Here is a 12,430-nt window from a genome sequence, read left to right as displayed (position 1 = left end):
AACTGAGGCCGTTCAAACAAGCATAGGTCAACTAAATGGTATTCCCATAATCCCATATCAATTGGGGTTATGGATTTTCAGTTCATGGGGGGTTGTTTCACTTCTAATGCGGACTTCGATGATCTTCTCCCATAATTTCATAGTATGACTCATAAGTAGAATATTTTATTCAACTGATTCAGCTGCCAAATGTCAGAATATTTTCAAAACAACTATTTTAATTAGCTGAACAACAGCAAACAAAAGTCTTTTTGAATAAAAAATAAAGTGGCTGAGAAGAAGAAAAGTCTACAACTTAATGAGAATAAAGTTGAGGTGCAACAGGGAATTGGAAATATGATCAATCCGATGCTCCCTATCCAATGGATGGTTCAGTTTACACAAACATAAAAAAGACACTTACACTAAACAACAAATAGATAATTGAAAGAGCATTACCTGGGCAGGTATTTCGTCGACAGACGAATTTCCAAATATTTGCTGCAGAATTTCTGAATTCACTGAGTTCCCAACATAAATATAACAATCTTCACCATTCTCTAGGAGAAAGATTCCATCATCAGTTATATTCTCACTGAAAAGTGGCTTTGAAGGGGGTATGAGAGATCCATCAGTCTCCTGCTATTTCATTGAAAAAGATTTGATTGGTTACAATGAACACAAAAAATATAGCAAATAAAATTTAAAAAAGTGTCATACCTTTGAAATAAGGTCATGTATAGCAATCAACCTTGGACAAACGAGAGGAACCCCCAAAGGAGTAGAAATAGAGCAAACACGACTGATCCAATATGAACGATCATCTAATCGTCCATCAGTTCGCAATCCTATACTTTTAACCAATGCTGGATACAGACAAGAAAAAAATAAGCATCTCATGTTCCTTTTATGCACATGACTGTAAGCTGTAAGCAGTAAGCAGTAAGCAGTAAGCAGTATATTTTTCAACAATAAAGTGTCCTCCTATATTAATGTTGCATCTCACATTGTAATTATATGCACAACAAAAATTATAACAGTAACAACCCTGTCACATCACATTATGGACAGGAAAAACAAAGTACAGATCTCATTGCAGAGAGCTACTGGCAGCTCTGATCTGATATAGATAACATGTTCCTGAGCCTCCAGATTAGCCCACTGTTGGGCCCAAGATGGATTTCAAAATTGATCCTGCAGCTGATTCCCACTACATACAAACAACCTAATGGGTGGGTTTTACCATCCAGCTTGATCACTCTGGAAGACCTAGCAATAGCTCAGCAATCCTACTATTGTTACATCTGCTGTACAGCCACATATCATTCTTAGCATAATCATTACCTAGATAATTGTTTTTATCAGTATTTTTTTGAAGCCTGGAGTTTAACAAATACTTGGAAATTTCTCTAACTTTTTTTTCTGTGACCCCCTATGACAAGCACTTGCCATTAGAATCCATCATGTACAAGGTTTAAAGAATACACAAGTCCCCACATCCATACCATTTCACAGCCCATGTCCTTGTCTCCTAAGTTCTAGGAGACAAACTGATCCAACTCAACATGTACCTGTACCTGAATATCATCAAAATAAAACAGCTATTTTTCGGCTACCAACCCCACAAGTAACACACAGGCATTCAGTTCTTATTCTCATCTCTTTTCTTCTCAAGACTATATTTGTTTGTATAGAAGCAGAATTCTTCAAGGAAGAAATTTGTCGTTTACTCATTATGAAACTCACTTTCCCTTTGTTCTCCATAAGAGAACAGCTGAAAACAGCACAATATTTTTATTGGTCATGACTAGCCCAACCAAACCAAGTATGCTGAAGTCCAATTCAGCCAAGTGCAAGTGGATTCATGAAAGAACATCCCATGTTTCAATGTCACAGAAAAAAGACTTTTCCTGTGGTCTCAATGAAAATTAGGTATAGACTAGAAATTTCTATCTTCCATGAAACTGATCTTCCCCTTCCTACTCACATCAAATTTTCAAGGCTGCAACTAGCGCCCACCATATTTGTCAAGGCGACTAGATGACCCAAGGCATTGGAGGGGCACCTTATCGGCTAAGGGTTGCCTAGACACCCTAGGCATGCATTATATGACTATGAAATATAGCAATCATATTTTAATATTTTATATCATTACGCTTATATGCAACATAGAAGCCATATCAATGCAATGTGATATAAAGTATAGGATATAATATAAGCATATTCATCAAACAACAAAGCAACAAATATAAAGTAAAACTCATGAAGTGTCGACAAGGCGTGTTATTGCCTTGGACCCAAGAAAGAGCCTGGATGCCTAGGTGGTGCCTAGGCAGTATCTAGGAGATGCCTTGACAACTATGGTGCCCACTTTGGTGAGTTGGTTGACCTCTTACCCAATTAAAAAGCAGCTACTACGTACCCAAACTGATCTCACCCACACCTAAACCATCTGACCTGATTAGTTTTTCTTTGGTATTTTAATTATAAAATATGTTTTGTTACAAAATATGCACTCGTTCCTCACTGCTAACCTACCCCTGCCACATCCCCACCAACATCGTCAGATCAATCCAACCACTCACTCTGCCCGGAAAATAACAACGTTCAAACCTCAAGAAGTCAACTCAGCTTGAGAGTCGATTGAGTCAAGCAAACCCAAAGACTCACAAGTCTTGACTTGATGAGTCATTATTATAATTGTTATGTAGATTATATATAAAGAAGATCAATCATCATGTATATATAAATGTAAGCATGCTTTGATTGTAGAAGATTGTCTAAATGCATTGCAATGATGTCTACCAAATCATGAAAGACAGGCCCAAAAAGGAAACATGCCAAAATCTGGATCAGACACTCAATGTACAGGAACATTAACATAGTCTAGATTTATCAGATTTAAATATTCTTATCTTTGCTAAATACTTAACTTCAGCATGCCAAAATCATCAAGCTTCTCTTCAAAATCAACACACACACACACACACACAATATTCACAACTCAAATATAGAGAACATACCAAGGGTATAGAGTGGCAAAAGCTTAAGCGCCTCAGGAAGAATCAGTTGTCCAGATGATGATACTGTAGCACAATGCTTACGATATGAATGCAGAATGTTTATGCAGAAGTTCATAATCTGCTCTCGGATTTGTGAAAGTGGGCTGGTAGTTATTTCATTTGCCGCTACAGAAGGCATAAATTGATTATGATCAATATCCACAACATGAATAAGAGTTACTGATAAACTAAGCATGGATCAAGGCATCAAGCCATCAGTGGACCCAATATACAACAAGATATCAACAATATAAGAAACAATGGCAACATTTTATGCTGAATATTTTCTGATGTAGATCGAGCCTTCAAAACAGGGTCAAAGTGGTCCAATGCTGGCCCCAACAGTTGATTATATTCCAACCTGTCAACCAGCAGGTTTGCAAGGGAATCTTCCAGCTTGCATGAACTCTTTTGAGCCTTGAGCAGAAAGGCTATCGAATGGAAGAAGAGTGGACTTTGTTTCAATTATTATTGCCTTGTCCAGCAAGTAAAAATCCCCTCCATCGATTCTGCCTTGAAGAGCTTATTTTATCTCCATTTGAAGACTTAGTCTACAAGTAAATGGAGTTTGGCCAACAGCTTCTAAAACTACATCTTTTTTCCTTTTTTTCTTGCTTTCCTCCTTTCAAACAATTAAGTTTCAACTAGGAAAATTTTAGGTAGGAATAGTTACCCTTTTTGCAGTTGTTTCCTTTTTCTCCATTTCCTATTTTGTAAAGGCTTTGAAGCCTATTTAGGAAAATCGATTGTAGCCTTTTGGCAGAGTTTTAAGAAAAAGAATTTTGTCTTCATGGATGAGAGAGTCGATTGAGTGGGTGAGATGCCTAAACATTGAGGGGTGAGAGGCCCAAAGGGAGAGGGTCAGAGGCCTGATCCAAATTATCTTCTTCTTCCCCCTTCTCATCATTCCATTTATGTTTTTCCCGTTTGTCTCTATTGAGTGTTGTGAGGTCATTATCAAGGCTGCAAATTCATAAACAGAGATCAAGTTCTGAGTCTTCTTCAATCCCTGCGACAGCAACAAGAGAGGAATTTCTGGACTGATGATCATCGATCTTCATATCTCTCAGGTCTTTGATCCTTTTCAGTCACCCTTCTGAGGACCAACCAGTGCCTATCTGAGGGCCACTCGACAAGCACCGGTTGGCCAACAGAAGCTTGTATCTCAGGATCTAGAAAATCTCCAATTTCTGCCCTAATTTTCAGATTTTTCATATCTCATCAATCAAGCATCAGTTAAGGATTATCTTTGAGAAGTATTAATACCCCCACTCCACCTTATTTTCAGGCTCATCAGAGGCCAGACCTGTGAGTTATCAAATTTCTTCTATTTGACCTAATTCTCCCTGATTTGAAGTAACCTATTCTGTCCCATTTTCCAATCAGAAATCTGGGTCAAACCTCTGAGGAGTTGTAACACCTATTTACTGGGTAGTTTTAGTCCTATCTTTTGTCTGAACAGGGGGATATCAAACCAATATTTTGCTGGTTGCTTATTGCTGGCCGACAGTCCTATTGGGTTGTTTCCGGCCTAGGTGTTGACTTATTGCTATATCAGTTCCAGTTGGAGTTTTGATTCATAATTGGGGCTGAGTATATCCATATTTAGCCTCACATTAACTTCTCAATGTTTTAACACAGTTCAAGTGAGAAATGTGTTTCAATGCATGGAATAGACCTTGATGAAAGAGTGGAGAATAGCCATAAAAAATCAGCAGCAGAAAATACATAAGATGTGTCAATTACCATGCTTCAAGAAACATGCAAACTGAGTATCCAGATCAGCAGACCGAAACAGATTACTGAGCACTGTTGTGCATGGAAGTGATAATGTTGTCACTCGGATTCTTCTTTGGCCATATACAGTTGTGTAGAGAAGGGCACACTAGAATATAGAAAGCACAGTACAACCACAAGTTTAAAAGGGATTTATTTCCCAGATTCATAAATATAGGACCAGTAAAACCAATGTAAATATGATGAATACTTCTTTTCTACCTGAAAAGCACACTCAGACCCCTCCTGGAATTTATCATCATGTTTTAAGGTGACCATAATAGTTTTATCACAGTCAATCTGCACAAAAAAGTAGCATTTGCCAGATATAAAAACTAATCTCTACCACGTACTATTTATTACATAGGAAAATTTAACAAATAGTCCTGGTTAACAGGAAACTAAATTAAAAATCCCGTAAATAAAAGAGAAACGAAGATAGATAGACTCAACAAATGAAATCAGAGAAATTGTCCAAATCAAATTCCTACAGCATTATGTACAACAGGTGAACTGTTTCAAATATAGAAAAAGGTCACTAGTAATACGGAAAGATTAAGACCAATGTTCTGAGAGACAGTCCAGCCCATACGTTGAAAATAGTAAAGCCATAACTCAGCTCGACTCAACAAACCCTTTTTCCCAACTAAACGCAACTATATGGATCCTTCTTCACTAATTCAAATATTTTTAAGGCCATGTCTGAATGGTATACCGACTCAACATGAAGCCATTCATAACTTTTCTCATCTCTTCTTCCCCTGTAATTTTTGGTCAACCCTTTTTTTCTTTTAACTCTAATCTGCACCATATGACTCCTCACCAGCTCACTCAATGGCCTTCATTGCAAATGTCCGTATGAGATCAAACATCTCTCCATCAACTTATCTTCCACTTGAGCCAGTCCTAAATCATCTCGATTTATTCCATTCTAATCAGATCGGTTGAACTCTCAATCCAATTTAGGGAAAAAAGAGAAAAAAGATGGTACATCTATTCACCTGGATGGTTCAACTATTGAATTGGCCAAAAGTCCAATGATTTTATGTCAATTTCTGTGTTCAATAGCTTTCAATAATAAAAATTATGCCTTAAAACTATTTTTAGTCCCACACTCAAAACAAGCCTTAAATCCAAGATAGGTTGGGATCTTATCTATGTAGTTCAATGGTTCTTTGCTAATTCTATTATGCCCCAGTCAGTTAACTCTATTTCTCTTTGTTTAATTCCAAAAGAAAGCCATCTCTATCTTTGCTGGTTATCAGTCCATAGCTCTTTGCAACTTATTTTAAAAGACCATGACAAAGAGGCTGCATTTGGTGATACCCAGTCAACAATTATTAAAGGAATAAGCATTTCATGGTCCATGGATTCGATCAAAAGAATTCATCTCCAATAGCAGTTTTGAAGATTGATCTACACAAGGCAATGACTCTTTAAACTGGAACTTCCTCTTCTCAGTCATTTGTAAAATGGGTCTCCATGTTAAGTTTGTGGCCTGGGTGCAAGCTTGTGTGAACTCGGCCATGTTTTCTGTTATCTTGAATGGTAGCCCAGCTGGTTGTTTTCCTAGTGGTAGAAGAATTCTTCAGGGTGATCCCATTTCTCCTTACTTATTCATTATCACTACGGAATTTTTCTCATCCTTGATGAGGAATTTATATTCTGACTTTCTGATCCAATTACTTGTGATCCCATTTCTCCTTACTTATTATTACTATGGAATTTTTCTCATCCTTGATGGGGAATTTAAATTCTGAAAGTAAAATCCAATTGCTGCCTCGCTGTAAATCCTTGAAATTACCCCTGACCTAATGATCTTTGTGAAGGAATCTCACGAATCGATTTTACCTAGTTTGGGAGTCTTAGATAAATTTGCTACCAATTGCATGGAATCAATGAGCATTAGTTCGGATCACGCTAGTGTCTCATCCGGACATTGACACCATGTATCTTCAGGAGCTTCTTCAGGCTATGGATATGGGGCTTATGCAGGACCAACATTGGCCAATCCAGAGCAGTACTGAAGATTCTACCATGAACGGGAGTCCCACTACATAGATATTTCGGCTAGGGTAAATATTGTACCTATATCCACAAGTGCACAACATCATCTTAGTTTCTCCCATTCAAGAAAAAGGTCCTTGCTATGAATATGAACCACCATGACACTCTTCATGGCACACATCACAGTGGCAATGGCAATGAGAACACAAAAAACTGTAAGAAAGCTCATCATTTTGAACATTTTGAACTCAATATACTTGTCTATCAGCGCAATATCCTCTATTTTAGTGTTTATGCATACAACATGTTATATATAGCTTTTTTTAACTGTTTTTTTATGCAAAAGTGTATAAAAATGTGTTCCCTATCCATTTATGTGCATATCTTTAGCACAATACGATACCCTCCAATACGTATCTTAATTTTGGCCAACCGACACGTTGATCGATGCCAATACTTTAATCCTTGTTCCTACCTAGTCACACCCAATTTCATTTCAACCTCCATTGAAACTGAAATATTTCACAAAATCTGAGTGGTTTCGACCTGGATTTCAAACTATGATGTAGACTCACGAGTTCGTATTCTGGTGTTCTTATGTTTTTTCATTTGTTTTATTCAAATTGCAAAAATCCCATCATCCAAACTCACTTCTCTAGTACATTTTCTTTTCTTCAGTCTTCCCTTTCTCCCCCCCCCCACCAATTCTCCTTTCCACACTTGAACTACTCTTTGCAATCGACCTTTTCTCTGCAAGCTGGAGGAAGAGTCCTGCCATCTGCAACTCTCCCCATTTTCCTATTATCTTCTTCACAAAATCTTCCTCTTCACTTACCCCATTCCCTCCATTTCTAGTTTTCCTCATTTCCCTCGTCCTTCTCTGTCTCCCTGTTTCCCATTTCCTTTTGGCACATTTCAGTATTCTATGTGGGAAAAGCTTTAGTGTGCACCTTGTGTACTACACACAACCCTCATCCCCAGTCATCCTATTGAAAAAGTAAATTGAAAGAGTAGCAGACGATGTGGGAGTTATGCAAAGTGTACAGCATGTGAACACTGGCTTCCTTTTAACACATGTTAAATATAGATGTCAAGAGTCGTCACACTGGACCAGGACAATTGAATCAGTGAATGCAACCTGGTCATTTTTCGGGTTGATGGAGCGACCGTGTAACAGAGCTTAATACATTATTAAAGGCCAATCAACAAGCATCTTGCTAAATTAAACAAGTCATAATTCCCAAAATCATAAATCCTACAACATTAGGAACATCCATGGATCTGCTTTGACATATGAGGAAAAAATCACTATAAACATAGTTCGCTTAAGACATTTTTGAACTGACAAAATAACAGACAAGAATCCTCTTAAATTATAGAATAATAACTAATAACTTCATCAAAGATAATACAAACCCCAGGAAGATCCACATCAGTCGGAATACGTTTGCAGTAGTTTCCAGAGTATTCTTGAACTTGGAGACCCTACAAAAGAAAGGAAAAATAAAAGGGACAATCATTTTGAGTTCTCATGTAATGGAACTGCTAGATCACAAAGGAGCAGTCATGACCCAAAATGGTAAAAAATTTGAAGACACTACAAGATTATAAGACGGACCTGGCTACATCGTACACGCATCACTGCCTCAAAACCTTGAGGTCGCGTGACATTCCATCTAAGATCATTGTAAAGCTTGGCAGAATCAGAAAGGACTGAAAAAGGGTAGTAATAATATATCTGAAACGGAAAACATTTGGAACCCATTAGCCAGAAAAAGAGAAAATATCATGAGATAATTTTCAAACAAACATCGTTAAAAATGTCGACACCTTTACACGAAAGTTTACTGAAGGATTCTTATCCACCAAAACAAACTCACGAATAATCAGAAATTCTTAAAAAAAATAGTTACAGTAAAAATGGTAAAGTTCTTTTAAAAAAATAACAGAAAAATTAATGTCAAACAATCTCATAATTGTTTTGGTCCAAAAAAAGAGCATCAACAATATACAAAACAGTCAAGGTTCCAGGTTTCGACCCTGGCTGAAACCGAAACCTAGTTGAAACCAGGGATTTTCTGGGCCAATCGAGGTCTAGAAAATGTTTTTTACCTTCCTTCTTCTTCTTCTTTTTTTTCTTTTTTTTTTTTTGGGCGTGTGTTTTTTTTTTTTTTTGTTTTTGGGCATGTGTGTGTGGTTTGGACCGAAGTTTGCTAGCGTACACTGAATGCTGCTGTACACTAGCCCCTATTAGGGAAAACCCATCTTCAACCTCCAATCACACAAATCCATGATGTTTGGGTTGAATGGGTAGAAGAATGCAAAAGGTTAGGAAGAAATCAAGTAACTGGGCAATATCCCAAGGAGCAGTGTCAAAACCCAGTGTCTTGGTCGAAACTGCAACTTTTGACCGAAACATGCTTTCAGTCAATGGTCAAGACAGGTTTCATAGGTCCCTGTCTCAAACACAATATCTTAAAAGCTTGCCTCTAGTGTTACAAGAGAATCAAATGAGGGCGTAATACTTATTTAAGAGATCCATTCAAACACATTGCTTCCCCTTGCATCAAACTCTTCATTTGGGACAAAGCTTCAGGACTGAATATAAAAATAATCATTTTCAAAGATGAAGCAAAGGAGGAAAAAAAAAAGTTCATGATGCAGGAAAAAAGTAGCTAAAGAGTGCAAGGGAATTCAAGAAGAAAGGTGGTTGGATTTAGGCTATGAACAACACAAAATCTGGAGCTGGCCCTTTTCATTTTTCAAGTTTAAGCAAAAAAAAATTGGAAAAAAAAAACAATGGATATACTTCTAACCCAGGTTTTACATTTACTAAAACATGTCAAAACTTAATTAGGTCATCAGGTTATTCAACAGCCTTTCCAGTGTGTAGCAGATCATGTGATTTGGGTGTGATCCAATCGTAGTTGGATCAAACTATGACAAGGTATGGGTTTGACAGAATTAGATTCAGTTCTTCTTCCTTTAAACTTCAGCCCACGTTATTATAAGTAACGTTGGGGTATTTCAGTTTTCTTTATCGGCTGAGACTAGAAGATATCAAGGACTGTGCTCACTAGTGGGTTGCTCCTTTTTTTAGAAGAGCTGTTATTGTAAAGAACATTTCTATTCCTTCACTCAGAAAATCTTAGAGAAGTGTTCTCTTCTTATTCAAGACTTTTGAAGACCAGATGTGCACACTGGATCAGATCTTGTTTTCTGACCTGTGGCATCCAAATGCATTGACAATACAAGACTTATCGAAGCATTTTTACCATGTCTAATGAAATTCAGGCTTCCGAAAAAAGAATATTGATGCAACTTGAGTAAACTCATCTTTCCACAATGTATTTATGAATTCATGATTTTCGCTTCCTTGACTTTTGCCTTTTGGCATCATTGTACTCCATTTTCAGGATGTCTCTTACTACCCTAATATAAAATGAAAAATAGGAGTTTCCCTATTACACAAGATTCAGCAGTCAAAAAGTGGAGGTTCCAAATCCCGTGCGGATAAATTTCATTTTTGCCCTCATAAGCCATTAGAATAAAGTACCATAAAAGGGTTCCCTACAAGCATAAAACAGCAGTAATTGGATAAAGGCACACATCACCATTGGCACCATTACCGATACCATCTAAGAAAACTCCTAAGAACCAATCTATTGTTCTTTTTGAGACATAGGAATAGCAGCTCCATAAATTTATTCAATAAATGCTGGATATTATGGAAATTCGAAGAAAAAAAGAAAGTACCTGTCCTCCAGTAGTTTTTGGGACAACAGAGACGGAAGCAATATCTACATAACTCTGGGTGGTAATGAAGACATCAACGCAAACCTGGATAAGGGTGACCCATGACCCATCAAACAGTTTCCTTTTAGAAAAAAATATTATCCACCTCACATATAATTGCAATATCACAACTAGGAGTCATTAGGAGCATAGTTGTTAAAGTGTCTAGGTGACCCAAGGGGTTGGGAGGGGGTCCAGATGCAAGGCGACATCAACAAGGTGACCAAGGCGTCCAAGGTGCTCGCCTAGGCGACCAAAGCGATCAAGGAGCGTAGAAAGCCAGGTGTCACCGTCACCTTGACAACTATGATTAGGAGCCAATCATCATGCAGATAAAAAATAAGTGAAATATCAGTTGGAAAAGATAAGCATATATAAAAGAATCTCACTTGATACTCGGAAAATTCTATTGCCATTGTCTTCAGAGTCTTGTCAGCTGGTTGAAGCATTTTATGGGCCTCCTGAAATTCAATGACTTGGCAATAAGAATTCAGCAAATATTTTGTATGCACAAGAGGCGTTCATACATCAGTAACAATAACTTGAACTTCTAAACCGAACAGCCAGAGACAGTAATAGAATTTCGATAGTCAACATGGAAAATCTGTCCAGAGATGTTGGGGGGAAGGGATAGAAAAACAACCCACCAAAACACAGAATGGAAAATCTCGACCCAACCTGCAAACCTTCCAACCCACCTTTCCTTTCAGATTTTGTTAACAAAGAAACAAATTTATTCCACCACTTATATCATACAAGGTCGTTATGCAGCTAAGACCATCTAAGTGAATTATTCTAATCCAATTCCAGATTCATCTTAGGTATTTCCCACCCTCACTGATAATGTAGTTTTCAATCCAGAAACCCTACCCATTTGGCAATTGGCAATTGGCAATTGGCATATGTGCAGCAGTGCAGAAGCAAGTCCCACATTTTTCGATTGCGTCCCACATTTTTCGATTGCACTAAGGCACCAGGAATAAAGAACTCTTATGCTTTTGTTTTTTTAAGATCAATGGATAGTGATTTCATCAGTCAAGAAGCAAAAGAGGCAAGAGTGAAGGAGAGAGACTTCATTAATTCCAATTTTCCCAACAGTAGTTGTAAGAAAAGCCCTCCAAATCCTTCCAAAATATATTAGCAACCAAAAGCTCTAATAGCAGGCCAAGGCTATGTGCCTTGGGGATAAGCATATCCCCAAGAATGTAATTTTAAGTATCAAATAGTTGTCCACTAGTCAAGCAATTATGCATTTTATATATACCAAGTCAGCACCAAGATAAGCCCTTGCTATGAAGTTTATCAATTGACTAGGTCAACTAGACATCAACTAGTTTGCATATTCCTATAAATTTTTAAGTCAAAATTCTATATGCTAGTTACGACGTATACCTACACAGTATCTGGTAGAGCATATTTCAATATCTGATCTGCAAAGAAAAACAGCATACAAACATAAAACCTAAATCTTGGCTATGCAAATATAAGAATATTTAAAAGAGGGAATCATATGTGAAATATATACCTGTGCCAATAGTAGGATGGACCTTAAACAGGACAGATGTACCTATATCCATGTCTATGAGATTATTATTCAGATTTAGGACAAACAAACTGGTTCTTAATCCAATCGAATAATTACATCTTCACATAAACCTTAACCAGTCAGGGTATGGATCAGAACTTAATTAAAATCCTGTCCACTGAGGCCTACCAGTCCCTCAAAATTATTCTGAGAAACCATTAAGATTACTGATGCAGGAAATTAAGTCCAATTGGGCGTGGTTAAGCATGTGTTAAGCCATTATTTG

General features: G+C 37.4%; 1 protein-coding gene across 1 annotated transcript in view; it reads right to left on the bottom strand.

The window, feature by feature from the left end:
- Positions 1-12,196, bottom strand: part of LOC122064162 (protein transport protein Sec24-like At4g32640) — a 17,008-nt gene extending 4,812 nt beyond the window's left edge. The window contains exons 1-11 of the mRNA XM_042627871.1: positions 12,145-12,196; positions 12,016-12,049; positions 11,009-11,141; positions 10,581-10,664; positions 8,443-8,562; positions 8,241-8,309; positions 5,040-5,117; positions 4,788-4,926; positions 3,003-3,167; positions 700-845; positions 439-618 (exon numbers count right to left, since the gene is read on the bottom strand). Coding sequence (XP_042483805.1) covers positions 439-618; positions 700-845; positions 3,003-3,167; positions 4,788-4,926; positions 5,040-5,117; positions 8,241-8,309; positions 8,443-8,562; positions 10,581-10,664; positions 11,009-11,141; positions 12,016-12,049; positions 12,145-12,196 — 1,200 coding nt within the window. The remainder of the gene's footprint in view (positions 1-438; positions 619-699; positions 846-3,002; positions 3,168-4,787; positions 4,927-5,039; positions 5,118-8,240; positions 8,310-8,442; positions 8,563-10,580; positions 10,665-11,008; positions 11,142-12,015; positions 12,050-12,144) is intronic.
- Positions 12,197-12,430: the final 234 nt, after the last annotated feature.

The sequence above is a fragment of the Macadamia integrifolia genome, chromosome 2 (genome assembly GCF_013358625.1).
Source record: "Macadamia integrifolia cultivar HAES 741 chromosome 2, SCU_Mint_v3, whole genome shotgun sequence".
In the NCBI taxonomy this organism is placed as follows: Eukaryota; Viridiplantae; Streptophyta; class Magnoliopsida; order Proteales; family Proteaceae; genus Macadamia; species Macadamia integrifolia.
Note: the sequence above shows the minus strand (reverse complement) of the source record. Positions and strands in the feature narration are given on the sequence as shown.